This window comes from Marmota flaviventris, chromosome 12 (assembly GCF_047511675.1).
Source record: "Marmota flaviventris isolate mMarFla1 chromosome 12, mMarFla1.hap1, whole genome shotgun sequence".
NCBI classification, from domain to species: Eukaryota; Metazoa; Chordata; class Mammalia; order Rodentia; family Sciuridae; genus Marmota; species Marmota flaviventris.
Window position 1 is genome coordinate 79,976,869 of NC_092509.1, and position 19,737 is coordinate 79,996,605.

A 19,737-nucleotide genomic window follows, 5' to 3' on the forward strand; every position below is an offset into this window, starting at 1 on the left:
AAAAGAAAAATTAGACGTATACTACAGTTAAGTTAGATGCAGGAAAAAACTTTCTACAGAGTTTATAAGATGCTGGAATCAGAGTGCTAATGGCAACTGATAAATTCCCTTCCCTGGAAATCTTTTTTAAAAAGGCAGGTTCCCCATGTCTGGTGACGATGATGACAGCTGACACTAGGCCTTTACCATGCACCAGGCACTAGACTAATTGCTTTAAATTTTCATCCTTTCAATAACCCCATGAGATAGGTGCATCATCCTTAAAGAAAAAGAGGACATCTTACCATGTCCCTGAAATGCCCCTGTAGTTCCCAGGAACCTGGTCAAGTCAAGGGAAGAAAGAGCAGGCCTGGGCCAGGAGTGCTAGATAAACTAGGACACTGACTCTCTCTCATGTATGCTGGGAATTAGGGGAAGTTTGTGTTATCTGTAGAAAACTACCTCTTGCACGTACACCAGGACAGGTGCTCCTTATGATTCTGGTCACACAAGCAAAGTAAGCAAGTTCAAGCTGATAATGTCACTTTTTTTGCAGCCTAATATATAAACCCCGCCTCTCAGTGTGATTGGTACATTGTGGAAACAGTGTGTACACAATGTGTACAGTGTACACACTGTACCTGTGTCCTCAGTGGTGACTGAGGACATTGTGGAAAGAATAGGTGTCACTTGTCCAGCAGGCTGCCACTGGACAAAACATCATGAGGGGGAGGGGACACTGCTTGGAGAAGCACCCTGAAGGATGGCAGTGCTCTCTGTCAGCCTATACCACTGGACCTTCCCTCATAAGCATTTCTCAAGGAAGCCTTAAGCCCCTTGTACTGCCTCTGGGCGTTTTCTTTGGTCTCTCAGCAACCTATGCCATTGCCATGGCAGAACTGAGCTGTGCCCTTGACAGTAGTTATAACTATGATTCCCATGAGGACACCAAGTCACAGAGGGCCTCATTTTTTTAAAATTCCAGTTTAGCAAGTATCGGATTTTACAGCCTGGGTGTCAGCTTGGAACTCGGGTCCTTAGCAGGATACTTTATTGGGAACCAGATAGAGGCAAGCCCTTGATAATATTGGGTTTCCCAAGCCCAATTCCAGGCATGAGGCCCCTCCAGGCCCCTGTGCTGTAGCTGTGTAGAGTGGGGCAGGGTGAGGGTACCTGGGCCATCTTGTCCTCCCGCTCTTTCTTCATCTCCTGCAGTTTGCGCAGCATGCCCCGGAAGTCAACGATGCCATACTTCATGCAGATCTTCTCGTAGTCCTTCCGGTCTGCTGTCATCAGCAGCTGCCACACCTGCTCAGTCTCCATCTTTTTTTCTGGAGCTGGAGGAGGGGCCCTGGGGAGCAGAGCCAGCAGGTCAGAGGTTGGAGGAGCCGTGGGTGTTGACCACCTGGTCCTGGCACTCAGAGAGGTCCAGAGAAGCTTCCCTACATGCACTTGAGGAAACAGCAAAGGGATTCAAATCTCTGAGACTGATCGCTGTCTGGGCTAGAAGGACCCAGAAGGGCTGAGCCGCACTCGGTAGCTCTAGCTTTCAGGGAAACTCGGCTTCTAACTACTTGTATTGTTGATTTCAGAGTAAGATGTCCTTGGGTGGGGTCAGGGTGGGGTAGAATCATTCTTTTGCTGTAAACATTTTAGAAAATTATAGTTTTAGTAGGCCACCCCATTTTGCAAGTGAGGAGGCTAGGACCCAGCGAGGAGAGATGACTAACTCAAGGATGTAGACAAGGACCAAGCTATACCCAGAATTTCCAGTGCAGTGCTCTTTCTAGCCTCTCACCTGGTAGCAGCAGTCTAGCTGCCTGCTGAGGGTGAAGGCAGAGACTGAGCCCAGCTTGTGATACAAGGGAGAAGGGGGTGGGTACCATGGGAGCTTCTGAATCCCCTCTGGGCAGGCCCAGACCCACCTCTTTTTCAGCATGTTCCGGAAATCCATCAGCTCCTTCCTTAGGTCTAGAAAAGTAGAAAGGATGAGACCCCACTCCCAGGTGAGAGGCCAAGGGGCTAGGCTTGTCTATGTGGTCCAGGGCTGACAACCAAGCTTTTGGAAGAGGCTCTCCTGGGGACTGGTGATAACCCACAGGTGTGCATGAGGATTTGAGCAGATAGGGAACATGGGGCAAGGAGCAGCCTGTCCACAAAACCTCCAAGAAGATTTCTACCAAATCCACCTACCCTCCTGTGGTTCCTTTTGCCTTTTCCGGTTCTTCCGAAAGCCAACTGGACCATCCAGGGAGAAATGGAGGGCGTCGGTGTAGACAGGCAGAGAAAGGCAAGAGACATTTATGGTCTTCCTAAGAAACTGCTCAGTCCCAGAGCCCTGACCACCCTGCTGTCCTCGAAAGCATAGAAACATCCCAGCTCGAGGCATGGAGCAGGTGGAGATCCATCTCGAATGACCTTTGACACCCCAGAACCTTAACCTGACCTGGGAAGGCCTGCCTGAGTACTTCCTCACAACGGGAAGGCTCGCTCACATGTCCACATGGTCAAGGAGGTGGCATAAATGAGTGAAGTGACCACTGACAACAACAGCAAACTGGGCATCTAAAGGGACAGCTGGTGTTTGTGTCTGAGAGTTGCCATTTCAAGGTATGGGCCCCATAGCCAAATGTCAGACACTGCTCCATAGTCATCCATCAGCCTCTTCACCAGCTTCCATTGGAAAGGCTGGAAAAGCTATTTAGCAAGTATTTACTTGCCTTCCCAGCTTTCTTTGCAACTAGCAGTGTGGCTACAGGACACCATTCTGGTAAATGAAATGGAAGCAAAAGACTCAGGAGTTCTTGAGAAACCTTTTGCTTCCTTGATAAGAGAGTCAGGTGTACCTGGGACCACCTCTTCCCCCTTCTTCCTGACTTGGACATGGATTAAGTGTGGACCTGCAGCAGCCATCTGTGACTACAAGGTGATAAACCAACCTGCTAGGGATGGAGAGCAGTGAGACAGAGGAATCCAGCTCTCCAGCTGCACTGTGCAGTGAGCCCTGGACTCCCATCTCAGGACTTCTAACTGTGTGAAGTAATGACCTTTATTTCTTGGGCTGTTCTTAATAAGAATTTCTGGTACTTGTAGGCCAACCAATGGTAAGCACGATTAATCAAGAGACTAGATCAGCTTTCTCAATTACCTTCCAGTTATTACAAATGAACAATTGATTTCAAAAAAATTCAAGCACCATGCACATCAAACAAAACCTGTCTGAGATAGGATTTGCTCGTTGGGTTGCCGGTCACCCCTGATGTAGGCCTGAACAAAACATCCTTTGTACAGTGGAGAAACTGAGACCCAGAGAGAAAAAGGAAGTGAACGAGCAGAAGACCCAGATTAGAAAACAAATTCCAGGTCGTGGCCTGGTTCCATTGGACCAAAAGGGAATCCTTCTGAGCAACCACAGCAGGCTGTCTACTGCCAAGAGTACAGATTTTACTTGCATGCAGATTTAGTGTGTGAGTGGCTTTGGGGACAAACCCACCTTCAATGACAGTGAGCCTTGCTGAGCACGTGGCCTCTCCATACATGTTCACTGCTATGCAGCGGTACAGGTCCGTGTCCTCGCCTGTCAGCTTGTTGATCTGCAGAGAACCAAGGGCAGGGGAACAGGACTATCACTTCCCTTCCTCCATGGCCTAGACGTGACAGTATGTTGGGTATAGAAAGATGGACAGGACACAGTCTTTGTCCTCATGGAGCTCAGTCTTTATCAGAAAATATAGACATCAAAACAAAAACCTGTTCAGCGGGTGGATGTCTTTGCCATCAGAAAAAAAAGTGAAATAGCAGAAAAACTCACTTCAGAGGTCAGATGGATCTGGAACTGAAAACCATCTCTATCCTATGTTACTAGCTGTGGAACCTTGGGCAAGTTACCTAATCTCTCTAAACTTCAGTTTCTTTACTTGTAAAATAGAGATCATAATACCTCAAAAAGTAGTGAATGGTCAGGATTAAATCATCTAATCAATATCATATGTTTAGCTCAGGGCCTGGCACATAGTAGGTGTGCCATGGTTAGTGTCTATAATAGTACTAATACTAACCAAGGTTGATTGAGCACAGATATTCTTTGACTTACCATAAAGTTACATCCCAATAAACATATTCTAAATTGAAAATATCACAAATTGAAAACGCATTCAGCCAGACCTGGTGGTGCATGCCTGTCATCCCAGCCACTTGGTAGGCTGAGGCAGAAGGATTGTGAGTTCAAAATCAGCCTCAGCAAAAGCAAGGCACTAAGCAACTCAGCGAGACCCTATCTCTAAATAAAATATAAAATAGAGCTGGGGATGTGGCTCAGTGGTTGAGTGCCCCTGAGTTTAATCCCTAGTACACATCCCCGCCCCCAAAGAAAGAAAATGCATTCAATACCCTTAACCTATGGAGCATCCTAGCTTAGCCTAGACCACCTTATATGTGCTCACCTAAAAGTACACTTAAGTTAGCCTATAGTCAGGCAAAATCATCTAACACTAGACTATTTTATTATACAGTGTTGGATATATCATGTAATTCATTGACTGCAATACAACATACATTATGAGCTATTTGTCCACCCCCAATGGGGGTCACATAGCTGTAGGGGAGGTGTGGTTCTCTGCCTCTGCCTAGGACGAGACTATAGTACTGCACATTGCTAGCCCAGGAAAAGATCAAAATGTAAAGGACAAATTTTGAAGTCTAGCCTCTACTTAATTGCACATCACTTTTGCACTTTATCATAATAAAGTAAAAGAATCTTAAGTCAAATCATAAGCCAAAGATTGTGTACTCACTTCAGGCAAGACTCTGGCTAGACCTTTATGTAAACCTTTCATCCTCATAACATCTCCCTAAAGTAGGTATTATTATTATCCCATTGCACGGATGACGAATCAGAGGTGGAAAGAGGTAACTTCCCAAAGCCAAGTTGGTAGGCCTTTTTTACCCAGGCAGTTTAGCCTAGGCTGTCAGCAGAGATATCTGTGGCTCAGGAAGCCTCGAGCCATGGAATGAATTGAATGGACCCAGTTCGACTAGTAATTCATCTTTTACTTGTTTGGGGATTGCAGCCACATAGGGGACAGGAATATAGAGTAGACTCTTGTCAGAGGAGAACTGCGGTGCTTACCTGCAGCACGTGCTCCTTGCTGCCAGGGGTGGAGGAGATCTGGTACTTGCTAGAGTTGCTGAGGTCTCCTTTGGTGCTCTGCCAACGCACCTCGGGTTTGGGCTCTCCGCAGACCACAGCCCGAAAGATGGCATTTTTCCCTGTGGCAGGAAAAGGCCAGTAGCGAGACTGATAATTTGGGGTGGAATGACAGCAGACTTTGTGGAGATTTTAATTTACATCATCCTCCCCACTCTACGTATTTCAACTGCCTGTTGCAAGAAAGGTGCTAGGCCTTGGTCCCCGTGACCCAGGACCCAGGATGTCAGGTGGAAAGCAGCAATTTCTGGGCACCCAGAGCAGTGCTGGCCTGTGCTTCATGAAGGAAAGAGGCAACTAGACTGTCCATGGTGAGAAGGGAAGGTGAGCAGGGCTGGGAGGAAATGGCTCCTGTTTGAGAGTGGATGTGTAAGGATCCCCCACAAGACTGGGAGGGAGATAAAATTCTGAGTGTTTCAGAAAAGAATTAGAAAGAAGTGGCTGTTTGTTTGGTGCCCAGAGGAGCCAGACCTAAGACACAGGACCCCAGCCTCGGAAAAGACCCAACCTCTATGGCAGGCAAGAGAGCCTGGGAAGCAAGAGAGCCTCAACCATCCCCTAGGCCTCCCCCCAGGAACATCTCGGGGGGAAAAGCATTTTGACTGAAGCCCCCAGGGCCCTCCCCAGTTTCTCACGACCTTGTTTTGGATTTAGAAATATTAAGCATGGTACCATTGTTCCTTGGGCGGCTCTTGGTAAGAATTTCTGGCAAACCAATTGTAAGCATAACTAACGGAGGGACTAGATCAGCTTTTTCAACAAGCATCTAACTTGCAATTATTACAAGCTGGCAAGTAATTCCGAAAACTTCAAGTGCCGTGCCCACCAAATAAAACCTGTCCGAGATAGGATGTGCCCTTTGTGTTGTCTGTCTGTCATCCCTGACGTAGGCCTGTACAAAACATCCTTCGTGTAGTAGAAAGAATGCGGCCAAGAGAGGAAAAGGAAGCGAGAGAGCAGAAGACCCGCTCTCACGCCAGAATCTCACGAACTAAAATCCATGGCAGGGAACTGTGCTGGGGACAGTGCCATTCCCAGCCCTTTCCACTACCTTCCTGGGCACTTTTCTCCTGTGGTCTTCTAGCATGGCTTTCCTGAGCCTAGCCTGAGAGCCAGTGGGCACATGGCTGTCAGGAGACAATTGTTGGATGGAAGGGTTTTGACACTGACTCTCTGCAGCAGTGACTTCAAGGCCGAAGGGGAAGAGGAAAAAGAAGCTGCAGCTTCTCCATCAGCACAGGATGGCCTCAATTTATTCCCTTCTCCCCAAGACTGTTTGTCCCTTCTAGGGAATCCAGGCAGGCAGACATCCCTCGAGTACAGGAGGGAGACATATGGCCTGGTGACAGACACAGGGACTGGGTGCTCAGGAAAGTGGGCACCCACGTCTTCTCCCCTATGCGTGATGAGAGGTGGAAGAGCAGGCATCGTGCCTCCCCTGGGCAGTGCCCTCGGGCCTCACCCTCCTGCAGAGCCAAGGTGATGGGCTTCCGCTCAAAGTCCGGTGTGCTGCAACCTTCAGGGATCTCCTCCACCAGCTGCCGGATGCTCACCCCGGGGATGGAGGACTTCTTCACGAGCTTCCCTGGAGAAGGTAGGAGAGGGGGAGATGGGCCTGCCCTTTCCCGTTCTCAGGTGCCCTTCAGTAGACTGAAACGTCCAACCTCTCAGACAAGGAACAAGGCTCCTTCTCCCTTCCACCTTGGGCACAGATGTGTGGCCCACCTCCCTGTGACCAGTGCTTTTTAATTTTCTAGTGGAAATACAGTGGTGGCCCTCCAGCCCCTAGAATGTGGCACGGAGCACCCTAAGAAGGTCCCAAGCATGTCACTAGAGAAAAGCTGGGGAAGGGAGAATAGGAAGAGTTCCTTCTTAGGAAGCAAGGGCTCATGTGGGAGGCTCTGCACCCTTCACTCAGGAAAGCAAAGCCAAGCCAAAACGGAAAAAAGCAAAGAGACAGGAGACTTCCCCAAATCTCCTGCCTCTCTTCCTTCCCGACTCCGCCCTGACGGGTGCCAACCAGGGGTTGGGGCTGGGAGGGGAGGTGGGGAGGTAAGTTCTCTCACCTGCCATAGCTCTGGCTCCTTTTAGGCTCTTCTGAGGGTAGAAATTGATATCTGAGGGTAGAAGATGAATTACTTATCAGAGGCCCAGGCTGTTCTCACCCCAGCCCATCTCACACCATCAGTACATCCACCCATATCTGGGGAGGAAGTTAGGAGAAGCTGCCACCCCCAAGAGTTAGTCTAACCCCAACTAGATGCCATTTGGTTTTCTTTTTCTTTTTTGGAACGTGAAGATTGAACCCAGGGCACTTTATCACTGAGCCACATCCCCAGGCCTTTTTATCTTTCATTTTGAGACAGGGTCTCTCTAAGTTGCTTAGGCCTCACAAGTTGCTGAGGCTGGCTTTGAACTTGTGGTCCTCCTGCCTCAGCCACCCAAATTGCTGGGATTATAGGCATGTGCTACCATGCCCAGCTGCTGTTTGGTTTTGTCCAATTCTGTCTCTAGCAAACTAACTTCTGAGACACCAGGGAGGACAGATTGCTGCCCAATCAGTACCTTTCCCAGGTAAAGGAAAGCACAACACTGACCCTGCCTACCGTGGTGGGGTCTAGACCCATGACCTCTGAGAGGGTGAGACATACTTTCCAAAACCTGAGGAATCACACTTATCTGAGATTCTTCCATCTGTTTAATGGCAATGGCCTTGCTCTCTTGACTTTGGAATGTGAATCCTCCAGGACATTCTCCAGCCTCCTGGCTCCTCCCCCAATTCTGAGATTTTCTAAGAGTCCAGCAGCCCTTTACCTCCCACCCTCAACCAATCTGGAATCCTTCAAGGTCTGCCGAGGAGTGTCCCTGACTTGGCGAGTCTTAAGCTTCTTCTATGCCCAGCCAGTGGGATCACCATAAATCCATCTGCTCCCCTCTGAGGCCAGTGAATTATAGTGTCAGGTGATCACGAGTGTTTCCCAGCCTCTCCCAACCTCCACCACCACAATTCCTCTGATTTCCTCTCCACTGAATCCATCTGTTAAGGCCAATGCCGTGTTCCACACAGGAGAAGGGGTGGGTTGGTTCTGGGATGGGATGGAGCCATGAGTGAGTTGGGGGAGTCTTCAAAGGATTCTCCAGCAAGCCCACCTCCTGTGTGGTTGGCTAACGGCCAAGCGGTTCCATTTTGGAGATTCCATTTCCTGCCCAAAGAGCCATCCATCTAGAATCGCCCATGACAGCAAATTCCTCATTTCCCTTTCACAAATGCCCACCCACTGGCACTTCTAGCCTCAGCTTCACCTCTGCAGTCCGGCTGCTGCCCCCCAGTGTGCTGGAATGCCATGGTGCGCCAAGTGCGTTCTGGAGCGGTCACAGGCACCACAGGCGCCATCACGTCACAGCCGCTGCTCAGAAGGGAATCATGAGGGAGGGCGGGGAGAGAGCTGCCAATGAGGAGGACCCAGCAGGCCAGGCCTCACTGTGGGGTGCCTCGGCCTCTATACCACCCTTTCCCCAGGACAGTTGTCTTGTAGAGGTGCGTGCACTGGCACCTGCCCATGACCCCCACACTGGAGTAGTCTGAGTTCAACACAGCTATCTTAGTCACCATCTTCATCATCACCACCACCATCTATCAGCTGATTACTTGGCTATTTGTCACACATGAATTATCATGCAGGTGCTGGCCCCCCTCCCTTAGTCTCCTGCCTACAGGTTTAGTGGAAAATCAGAGAAGCAAGACCCTGGGGAGCTTAGGGGTCTGAGGGTAAACCACCCCACCTGCTAGATCACTGTCCTCTTCAGGAATAAGTTAGATCAGGTACAAGGTCAATGACACGTGAGTAAGACATCTGTGTGGTTGGAGATCAGGGGAATGTTGACTCAGTTGGAGGGAACAGAGAAGGAAAGGAATTCTTCCCTCCATGATTCAATCCCACTTTTGAGAAAAATCCTAATTCTCTTGAGCAAAAGCAGTGACTTGTGCCCTCACTTCAGAACAACAAGGCTCTCAGCCTGGTCCCCCAGGCTGTGTCTCCCTGGCCTGTCCCCAGGACCCACACTCTCCCACCCTCTGCCCCAGCTGCTATTCCGTTGTGCAGATCCAGGTTCCTGCCACCTCCAACTTCTCCACTTAGGAAGAGCCAGACAGTTTCTCTCAACTTCTTGACCATGTTATTAATTAAGATGTTACAAGTCCCAGCCCCAAGGTCCCCATTCTGGACTGCTAGTGAGATTTTAATCTGGCTGTCATTTCATACTCTAAACCAAGCAGTGCCCAGAAAATCAGAGCCAGGGCAGAATCACCCAGTCAGGACTCACTGAAATTCTTTCCTCCAAATATCCTGGGGTTGACTGAAGGCAATGTGTATGCACCCCAGTGTTTGATCCACAAGCCAGAGAATGTTGCTGGGGCTGATCTCATGCCCACTGTCTGACCCTTCCTAAGTAGAAAAGTTAGAGGACAGGCCACTGTCAGCACCTCTACTGTCCCTGGCCTGGGTGAACAGCCAGATGTGCAGGGCCCACTTACCTGGGTGCACCACTGGCCTTCCTCCTTCTGTCCACTCCCTCCTCCCTGTTTCCAGCTGCTGCTCCTCACCAGAGCCTCTGAACCTTCTGGTGCTGGACAGCCGGTGCTGGAGCAGATGTAGGTCACTGCAGGCGCCTGGGCTCCCTCGCCCCTCCCACTCACCCCGCCTCCCTCCTCCTCTGGCCAGGCTTGGCAGGGCCAGGCCCCCCCACTCCTGACCCTGGAGCTAACACCCTTGCCTGGGAGGAGGTCAGAGATGGAAGGGTCCTGTGACATGTGCCCATTCAGCTCCTGGTTTTGCAGCACTTTTAGCCCTTAACCAGATTGCCTGAGCATGTTTGCCCCACGGTACCTGGTTTATCTGATCCCTGTTAGCAGGGGTGTCTTCAGTCCAAATCCTTAAATTTTCAGCTAAACTCATCCCTTGGAACCCTTGACATCATAAGTCACACAGATATAAAAAGATGCTGTCCTTTTGAGAATCACACCCTAAAGTGGAACCAAACAGTTGACAAACTTTGCAAACTAGTTGCTGTCCCAAATAGGCAGAAGGGGTGATCCTGAAGGCTCCACCTGAGAGCAGAAGGGAAAGGGGACACCTGAGAACCGTAAAGCCAGGAGATCTTCCAGGGAAGGTGAGCTTGCCCAGGATGTTTTTAAGGAATTGAAGAGGAGGCCTGCCCAGCTGGATGGGCAGAAGCCGGCAGGGCAAATGGATGGGTTTTGTTTTGTTTTTGGTATTGAACCCAGGGCCTCTTTACAATTGAACTATATCCCCAGTCCTTTTTTACTATTATTATTATTATTATTATTGTTTTAAAATGTCTTGCTAAATTTCCCAGGCTTCCCTTGAACTTGCGATTCCTCTGCCTCAGCCTCCTTCATAGCTGGGGTTACAGGCTTGCTCCACCCCTGGGGCGAGATAAATGAGTTGAAGGACGCATGGATGAAAAGTGAAAATTGGAAACAGGCTCACTGGCAGTAGATGTTCTCGGGCATCAGGAGGGTAGGCAAGGCCCAGGAGATGAGGGGATAAGGTCTGCTTTGGAAGAGCCACCTGCTCTTACCTTAAGGACAGAAAGCTGGTTTATTGGCTCCTACAAGCAAGATGTGGTCAAGGATTCAGGTGAGCAGCTGGAGACTGTTCCTGTCCAGCTGGTGCCTGTCATCTCAGCTACTTGGGAGACTACGGCAGGGAGTCTGCTTCAGTCAAATTTGCCTAGCCAGGGCAACATCATAAGACCTGAGAACCGTCTCCATAAAAAGGGGGTGGGTGAGAGGATTGGAGGAGTGGGGCGGCGGCAGTGCATTTGCCTAGCATGCATGAGATCTGGTTCCATCTCCAGCACTGCAAAAAAAGGTGGGTTTGGGTGAAGTAGAAGAGAAGTGGGTGTATGTTTCCAACGCGGGGATGGGGAGTGTCACTGGATATTCCCACAGATTCCTTAGTACCTTGCTAATTCCACAGGAGCTCCTTCTGCCTGAGATCTGAGAGGGGAAGTTTCAACCTCTTTGTGACGTGCATTTGTGTGTGTGTTTCCCCTCTGTGTGTTTCTGAGTGTCGGGCCAGTCTTGTATTTACTCAACAAATATGTGTTGAACACCTATGTGGTGTTGGGCCCTGGCTCAGGTTTGGCCCTGGGAACTCAAGGGGAAGCAAACTCCCGGGCCCTCCCTTCATGAAGTTTACCATTCAGTGGGACAGACAGATGCTAGGTTCCCCATTACAAACTGCACTAGAGGCTCTGAAGGACCCAGAGAGTCAGAGAGCCGAAGCTTGGAAACCAGGGAGATAGCAGCACCAAGTGAATTTGGATAGGTAGGCTTTGGAAACCATTGAGGCATTTTGATCTCTCTGGTAAGGGCTATTGAGGTTTGTGTACTCAGGAAGGGTGACAGGATTCAATTTGCAATTTTTAAAAGCTTGCTCTGGTGGCAGAAGAAGGGACTGGAGAATGGTGGCCACGAGAGACAGGAGTCTGGCTCCCAGGAGGGCAGTCCATTTACCCCGAGGTACTCTTGCTTGTGGCAAGCGCTGTGCTCCAGGGAATCTCAGAAGCCACAGTACTGCAGCATTTGGGGATGGGGGAGAGGGAAGCTGCAGGTGTGGCCAAATACAGAGGGCTTGTAGCAACTCAGACCCTCTCTTGGACCCCAAGGAGTGGATGGGAATGAACAACAGACCTATGAGTCAGAGAGTCCACTATAGCCTGGTCTCTATTTCCCAGGTTTTAAGAGGAGCAAAGTTTGGGGTGATTCTCATCTCTGCACTTGGATATCACTGCATATCACACTTGGATCTCTCTCATTGCAATAAGATAGAAATCTTAGGATTCCAAGGAACAGAGATGGGGAGATACTTTTCACTGCCTTTATCCTCTATTAGATGCAATGCCCAATCATATGTAGCTATGCCTGGATGTCCGGCATCCACATGAGGGTGAGAATCTTTGGTTCAGAAGGTCCTGTCCTAGCCACTGGTGGTGCTTACTGTGATTGGCAGTGAGAAAGGGGTGGAAGGTGATGCCCAGTCCCTGCTGAAAATTTCCTGGCTAGCCCTCAAGCCAACAGATGAGGCATTGTGACCCTCTCCCAGTGATCTTTCCTGGTGCCTAGAGTTTAACCAGTGGTCCCATTTCTCTGTCACCTCTCCAGGTGAGCAGAGCCTTGTAACATCTGTTAGACTTTTCCTTTGGGATATAAAAAGCAAGTTCTGGACAGAGCTCAGAGCAGGAGATTTGTATTATTCATTTTTCCTCAAAGCCTGACAGCAAGGGCTCAGTGACTTTGGGGAGAGATGGTTACTATATGTTAAAACTCTCCCTTTTGCACAAGAGGAAATGTATTTTATGATAGGGAGCAAGAGGCTCAGGCCCCTGAAGTCTTCCTTTGGGGCCTCCTTGCTCTCCATTGAATGGGGTGGATGGGAGGGTCTCCGAGATCCTGGCCATCATTAACATCTTATAATCCTGTGACTTCTTGAGTCCCACAGATTGAAAAGCAAGAAATGTGGAGTTTAAGGAGAGAGTCTGAATTCATTTGCAGGCTACCATTGCCTTTGAAAATGGCCCTCCTCCAGCTCTCCATGGAACAGTATTTCCTTGTGCCTGGGGAAATGGGTTGGTAAAATGCGGGTCTAACCAGAGACGTGCAAACACACACATACACATACCCTGCCACCAAAAGAGCTGGACTCTCCTGAAAGATAGAAAATCACGTGCTGCCCTTTGGAAGTGGCTTCAGACATCTGGGTTAGGTCATAAGACTATTCTAACAGCAGCCTCACCCAGAAAGACTGAGTGGTGAGGGGTGGTGGGGGTTGACAGCACCCTCTCCCGCGCCATTGTCAGGGCGGCCCTCAGGTCTGCCTGCTAGAACCATCCACCCATCTGCCACCCCAGCTGCCTGCCTGGCTAGTGTGCCTGCCTGTCTCCAGTCCAGCCCGCAGTCAGCATTAGCTCACATCTTTCTCACCCCACCTGCAGTGTAATGAATCCCATGTGGCCTCATAGGAATGAAGACCTTGGAGACCCCAAGGGCAATTTCATGCTTGCAAAGCCAGCTTTCAGCCACAGAGAAACTTGAGTCAGGAGTCCATCCTCTAATCTGAAGAGGCCTTGGCCAGAAGGCCAGCTGGCCCCAGGGCTACAGAAAGGGTCATCTGGACCCCAAGGGAGGAGAGGCTGGGGAGGATGCCCCAACTCAGTTTGAAGAGGGCTGAGGCCACATATGCATGATTTATTAAAGCAGTATAGATCTTTACAGGTGACCAGAGCAGAGCAGGACCTCTGAGATCATCTCACAAGAACAATAAAATATAAAAAATAAGAAAACAGTACTTGACCTTAATAGAGCTCTTGTTCCAAAGACATTCTTATAAGTCTTTATATTTATTAATCCATTTAATCCCTCAGTGAATCCTTAAGGTAAAATTGATTACTAGCTTCACTTTACAAAAGGGAAAACTGAGAGAGATTTTTGCAACTTGCCCAAGGTCACACAGCTAGTGTGTGGCACAGGAAAAATGTTGACCCAAACAGTCCCATTCCAAGCCTTTGCTCTTAATGACTAGTATCCTGTGGATCTAATGTAGCTCCCTCCTTTTCCAAGATGGACAGGGAGCTGGTAAGGAACAGAGACCTGCTGGAAGGCCCACTGATGTGGTAAGCAGGAGATTCACCTCTCTAGGTCATTCTGGAATGCCAAGTCCTTCCAGAAATCTGCTCCCTTGAGGTCTCTATGAAGGGGTAAGGAGGTAAATGGTCTACTCCAGGCTCAAACCTACTCTAATTGCCAAGGTCACATTTTGTGTAGTTGGTTGTTTTACACACACTTGCCTAATCATCATAATCCCAGGAAATTGCAGCACTTAACTAGGACTCCAGCTACTGTGTGACAGTCTTTGCATGGGTGACCTCATTCAGCCCACATAACACCTGTGAAGTAGAAACATGTGTCTCCGTTTTGCAGAGAAGGAAGCAGAGGCTAAGAGCAATAGGTACCACCCCTGCTGTGACCCAGCTGGTAAATGATGGAGCAGGAAGTGGCAGGCAGTCTGATTCTACTACGCTTGTGTCTTATGGCCCAGATATTTTAAGAATCTTAAAAATAAAATAGAAAGGGACTACCATTTTGCAACCTTCGTGGCTGCATTATTTTGGTCATAAACCTTATTGTCAAAAGATGTGTTAGGATTTATCAGAAGTTGAAAGGGACCTGACCACTTGCAATTTTGAGAATGAGAGATGAAACATGGGATACTTTATTTTAAATATTTACATTGAACCACTCAACACTTTAGTTCATAGGGACAAAATGCCCTGTAGTCATCAGGCATTTGTAGATGGTGACAGGATTTATATGGTGGTTAATTCCCGGTGTCTGCCAGTGGCATGGCATGAGAAGGAACATTATTCATAAATGTCTAAGCCACTTGTCCCCTTCACCCATTCCCATCAGTGGATTTTCAGTGATGCTGTGGATCATTCACTGGGACATGATGTTAGAGCCCTTTAAGGAGCATGCCCTTTCCACCCCTGGGTTGTCTACACCTTAGACAGAAGCCAGGAGGGCAGAGGGTCTCCAGGGGTTCTGAGGAGGGGCTCTCTCCCCTCTTATGGCCAGAACAAGAAGGAAGCAAGCCACTTGGGAAGAAGATGTCCTCCCGCCCATCTCTCCTGAGCGCTATGATGAGGTTGGGCGTGGAGCCCACCTTGGCCTCGTGGCAGTCATGCTGCATACCCTGGCAACCATGCTGCTGCCATCTCTCCTGGAAGCACAGCAGCAAGAGATTTCTTCTGGCAGGAGATGGGGAGGGAGCTGGAGAAACCACCTAGACAGTCTTCTGGAATCCTCACCCAGCCTTCAACTGAGTCAGGGCCCGAGTGACTCCAAGCACTCCAAGTTTCTCAGGTGGAGAAACTCCAGGAGAAGCTGGGGATGCTGAATATGTAGAAGTGAGGCAGTTTGGAGGACCCAGGAGAACCAAAAGGGCACCGCAGGCAGACTGGGGTGGGAGAACCAGGAACCCTGAGTCCACGAACTGGTCCCTAGAAGCCCCAGCAGACCAGCCTCACTCAGACTCAGGTTAGAAATCGGCTCCCTCTGGCTGGGTTTGGAGTGAAATCTTTTCCTCCAGGGTCAAGAGGCCCCTGTCTGGCTCATGCAAGGAGCCTGCACACAGTAAACCTAAACCTTCACGGCACACAAAGCCTTTCCACCGACCAGCGCCCTCCCGCCTGACCTCCTTGCCTAGTTCTCTTCCACTCAGCAACCTGGCCTCTGCCCCGGACTTCATTCTCTCTCCGGTCTACAAAGCTAACTTCCCTTGCCCTCCTATCATCCCCAGACTAAGTGGCATTTTCATCTGACAGCATTAATTCACCTCAGTGACAGCAACCTGTCCCAGAGACATGCTTCATCTTCCTCCACATCCTGGGAATTGTCCTAGTGCCAGAATGTGCCTCTCCTTCCCTTACACCTCTCTGGGGCTCTGACACCCTGGAACAGGACTCTTAGAGTGCATCTTCATCTCAAGGCAGCTTCTCCGGAGCCCACAGTCCCCAAGGTGAGGAGATGGTCAGAAGCTGTACCTACCCTTTCCCTCCCCTGACTCTGCGAGAGGGAGTTCCCTTTAAGCACAGAGTCCTGGCCAAACACACAGATTCTCATAAAGGAGCCTCAAGGAGGTCAAATTCCTTGACAAGGCAGGAAACAGCTCTTCATCAACAGGCCCACCCACCCCGTGGGCCTCACACCGGGAAGGTTATAAAGTGTCTTTTGTACCTTGCTGTGGAGTTCCATATTTGTTTTGGAGTCGATATGGAACTGTGGGAGGTTTTCAGGCAGAGAAATAATATGTGTGTTTTAGAAACAGCCCTGAGGTATTGTATATTGATTAAATTGGAGCAGAAAAATAATCCGAAGCAGGACTCCGTCTTCTTCCATCAGACTAGCACACCCAAGAGCAGGGGCTATGTCTCCCACAGCAGACTGGGGGCTCCTAAAGGAGGGGCAGGTGCTAGCAACCTCTGTGTATAAACCTGAATGTGAACCCAGGGAAAGCTGGATGCTGTGGACAGATCCACTTGAGGTAGAAATTGAGGCCTAAATAGGACATGACTTGTCCCTGGGAAATTTCACTCCTCTGGCCCACTGAAAACAGGATCCTGGGAATGAGACCCTGTGACAATCCCCTGCCTCCAGCATGGCTCCTTCCCTGGGATCAGCTAGCCTCCCCCTGGCACCAACTTTCCAAATTCCCAGAAGCCTAGCCACATGCAGCTGGTGGTAAAGATCAGGCTGAAATCCCATCCCTGACCAGTGGTGTGGCCCTGGAACACGCAGTCACTGCAGGCCACCACAGACAGGAGCCAGGCTGAGGGCTGAGCAGGGAGCTGGATGGGGCTTACTGGACCTCTTATGTCCTTGGGAAGCCTCAGCCCTGGGAGGAAAATCCTCTGCCTAAAATTCCAAAGTCAGGACCTCTGAGGGTTGGGGAGGAGACAGTGCCTAGCCTCAGGAGGCTCCTCCTCTGATGGGGGACACAGCCCCTGCCTTGCATGTGTGGTATCAGAAGCAGAGAGCCTTCAGGGAGCTGCTGGCTGACTGGGGAGACATGATCTCCACTGTCAGGTGTCCAGTAAACAGTGTCCCTTCCTGCTGTGGTTAGCTCCGACAGCCACTCTATAGCACAGAGAGATGGGAACGAGCATGTATTAAAAACTGGCAGTGGGTCAAGTTTAATTTTTGGAAAAGAAACTCAAAATTTATTTGGCATCATGTTTGAGAAAGTAAATGATTGAAATTAAATAATCAATTATGGTAAAGACATGTGGGGAGGCGGGTGGTCAAAGAACAACTGTGAACTTAGAACAACAAGAGCCCACAGGGCCTTTTCTAACAATTTGGCTTCCAGGTTGTGTAATTCCAGTGAGTCCTATTCCCACCCCCAAATTGACAGTGCATGCGAGTTACCTGGTATTATTATCTCCTGTAATCACCTCCTTTCATTATACCATTTCCACATGGTTTATAGGGAGGAATTTGTGCTCCAGTTGCCTCTGCCTAGATGACTCCTTTTCATGTTGGTTAGATGTGACCTTAGACTATCCAGTTACCTACTAACTGTGCTTCTTGTCATTGAAATTGTCTTACATCACTAAAATGATCTTATCTATCTCAGGGATGTGTTTGTTGATTGGCTCTCCCTCCACTTAAATATGCAAGCTTATGAGATAGGAATTACATCTTGCTCACTGGGTTGAGAATAGTACTTGGCGTTTATCTGTCGAATCAATAGGGTCTGAGAGAACCTGCTGCACACGGGTTACCTGACTACTATTTGGGGCAGGGACAAAGACAGTTTCTCCACCACTACTTGATTGTATGGCTAGAGACATGTGGACACTCGTATGTAACTATAATGTCTAGAAGACAGTGGAGAAGATGCCTATCATGGCTCTGCACAATGAAACCACAAGACTGGTTAGGGAGGGGGTCCTCACAAAAGGGACCAAGGAGATTTGGGGTGGGAATAGGACTCACTGAGAATTACACAACCTGGAAGCCAAATTGTTAGAAAGGACCCCATGTGTCTTATTGTTTTAAGTTCACAGCTTTCCTTTGACCCCCCTCCCCAAATGTCTTTACTGTAATTGATTATTTAATTTCTCAGACATGGGCCCAAATACATTTTGAGTTTCTTTTCCAAAACTTAAATTCAACATTCTGGAAAGTGTGTGCCATTGTCAGAGTCCAGTGAATGACAGCAAGGTCAGATGGACATGAAGATTTTTGCCAGGTCAGGAACTAAGTGTCCTGGCTGAGAGACTGCTGCCTCCCTGGCCTCTTACAGGTGTGATAATCACCCTGTGGGGTGAGATTCTTATCTGTTTTCTGCAAGAGAGGGAACTTAAGACAACAGAGAGGATGTGAATGTGGGCAACAGCTGCCCTGACTGATGCAGGGGCAGAGCTGGGAATGGAGCCGGGAAGACAACTCTCTTCTCTCCAAACCTGTCCAGTTGCCATTTATAAAACACTTGAAATCCAGGCCTGCTCACCTGCGACCTGGTTCAGGTCCCTTAGAGAACTTTCTCCTACGGAACCAGAAAAGATCAAAGAAAAAGAAAAGAGCCAGGTGCTGTGATGTGCACCTTTAAACCCATCAATTTTGTTGGTTGAGGCAGGAGGATCTCAAGTTCAAGGTCGCCTGGACAACTTAGCGAGACCCTGTCTCAAAATAAAAGATAAAAAGGGCTGGGAATGTGACTCAGTAGTAGAGCACTTCTGGGTTCAATCCACAGTATCCCCAAAAAAAATAACAAAAAGAGAGTGAGTGCTTAAAAACAAAAAGATTGAAAATTCCACCACTGGAAGAATATTATCAGTGCAAGTTATAGGGACCAGTGACAAACCCTTTGGTTTGTTTAGCTCTATGACACTGTTTGGCACTATCCTGTCCAAATTCCCAGCCTGCATTAGTGAGTGATTTCAGGAATCCACAGGGTGCTCCTTCCTCTCTTCCTTGGTCCTTGTTTCCTTTTTCCTAAAACTCCTATGCTTCCCACCTTCCTGCAGTTAATTCTGGAAAGTGCCCCAGGCAGTCCCTGATCTAACTCAGAGCATGTCCCAGGGGACCCACCTGTCAGCCTAGGTCATTAGATGCTTGCTCCTGAGAGATTGACGGGAGCCGGCTGGATCTCATTAATGCCCATGGTGAAAAAGGGCTTTGCTGTCTGGTGACCTGATTGGTGACCCGCCCCCCCCCCCCCAGAGGAACTCAATCAGGAACCACTTGACAGTGCACCAGACTACATGACATTGAGAACCTGAAGACCTGAGGTCCATTCATTTTCCAGCCTCGTGTCCCTCTTAGAGTTAGTAACTCTGGTGTTCATCTCCATGTGAGAGAAGATTCTCTGGGACCCCCTTCTCTGTTTCTTCTCAATGCATGGGTGTAATGGGATACATGAGGGTGGGGCATGGTGCCCTGAGCCTGATGGTTCTCTCCCAGAATAATCTGCCCTGATGGCCTTTCTTCTGTCCCCTCATGATGCTTCCCTGAGGATAAGATGAAGGCTCTCACTGGCTTCTCTTCACCCTAACCCTGGGTGCCTTCTCTGCAGGAGTCTGGGAGCAGATCTCCTGGAGCCATGCCACAAAAACGTGCGGATATAAAACTGCCCTTCCATTCTGGGTAGCATGAGAATTTAAAGAAAGAAAAAAATTTCATTTCCTGACTGACTTTCTGAGATCAGGTGAAACCACCTTGGGCTAAAACGGACCCAAATTACAAGCTAAGTAGAATTGCAAATGACGGAGGGCTTGGTATGTTGGAAGTGCCTTGAACTGTCAATGACACTGTTCCTTGATCTATATCAGAGGACCTTTGGGCCCTCTAGAAGTGGTAAGGAGTCTACCTCAGGAGTTACAACTATGCAGACCTATGTTCAAGTTTTAGCTGTGGCATTTCCTAGCCATGTGACTTAAACTCCTTGAACATCTATTGCCTCCTA

The 19,737-nt window shown here is 49.0% G+C and overlaps 1 protein-coding gene across 1 annotated transcript in view; it reads right to left on the bottom strand.

The window, feature by feature from the left end:
• Igfn1 (immunoglobulin like and fibronectin type III domain containing 1) overlaps nt 1-8,579 on the bottom strand; it is a 31,082-nt gene extending 22,503 nt beyond the window's left edge. The window contains exons 1-8 of the mRNA XM_027945606.2: nt 8,489-8,579; nt 7,252-7,302; nt 6,648-6,770; nt 5,108-5,247; nt 3,473-3,572; nt 2,173-2,217; nt 1,905-1,950; nt 1,153-1,330 (exon numbers count right to left, since the gene is read on the bottom strand). Coding sequence (XP_027801407.2) covers nt 1,153-1,330; nt 1,905-1,950; nt 2,173-2,217; nt 3,473-3,572; nt 5,108-5,247; nt 6,648-6,770; nt 7,252-7,302; nt 8,489-8,579 — 774 coding nt within the window. The remainder of the gene's footprint in view (nt 1-1,152; nt 1,331-1,904; nt 1,951-2,172; nt 2,218-3,472; nt 3,573-5,107; nt 5,248-6,647; nt 6,771-7,251; nt 7,303-8,488) is intronic.
• Nucleotides 8,580-19,737: the final 11,158 nt, after the last annotated feature.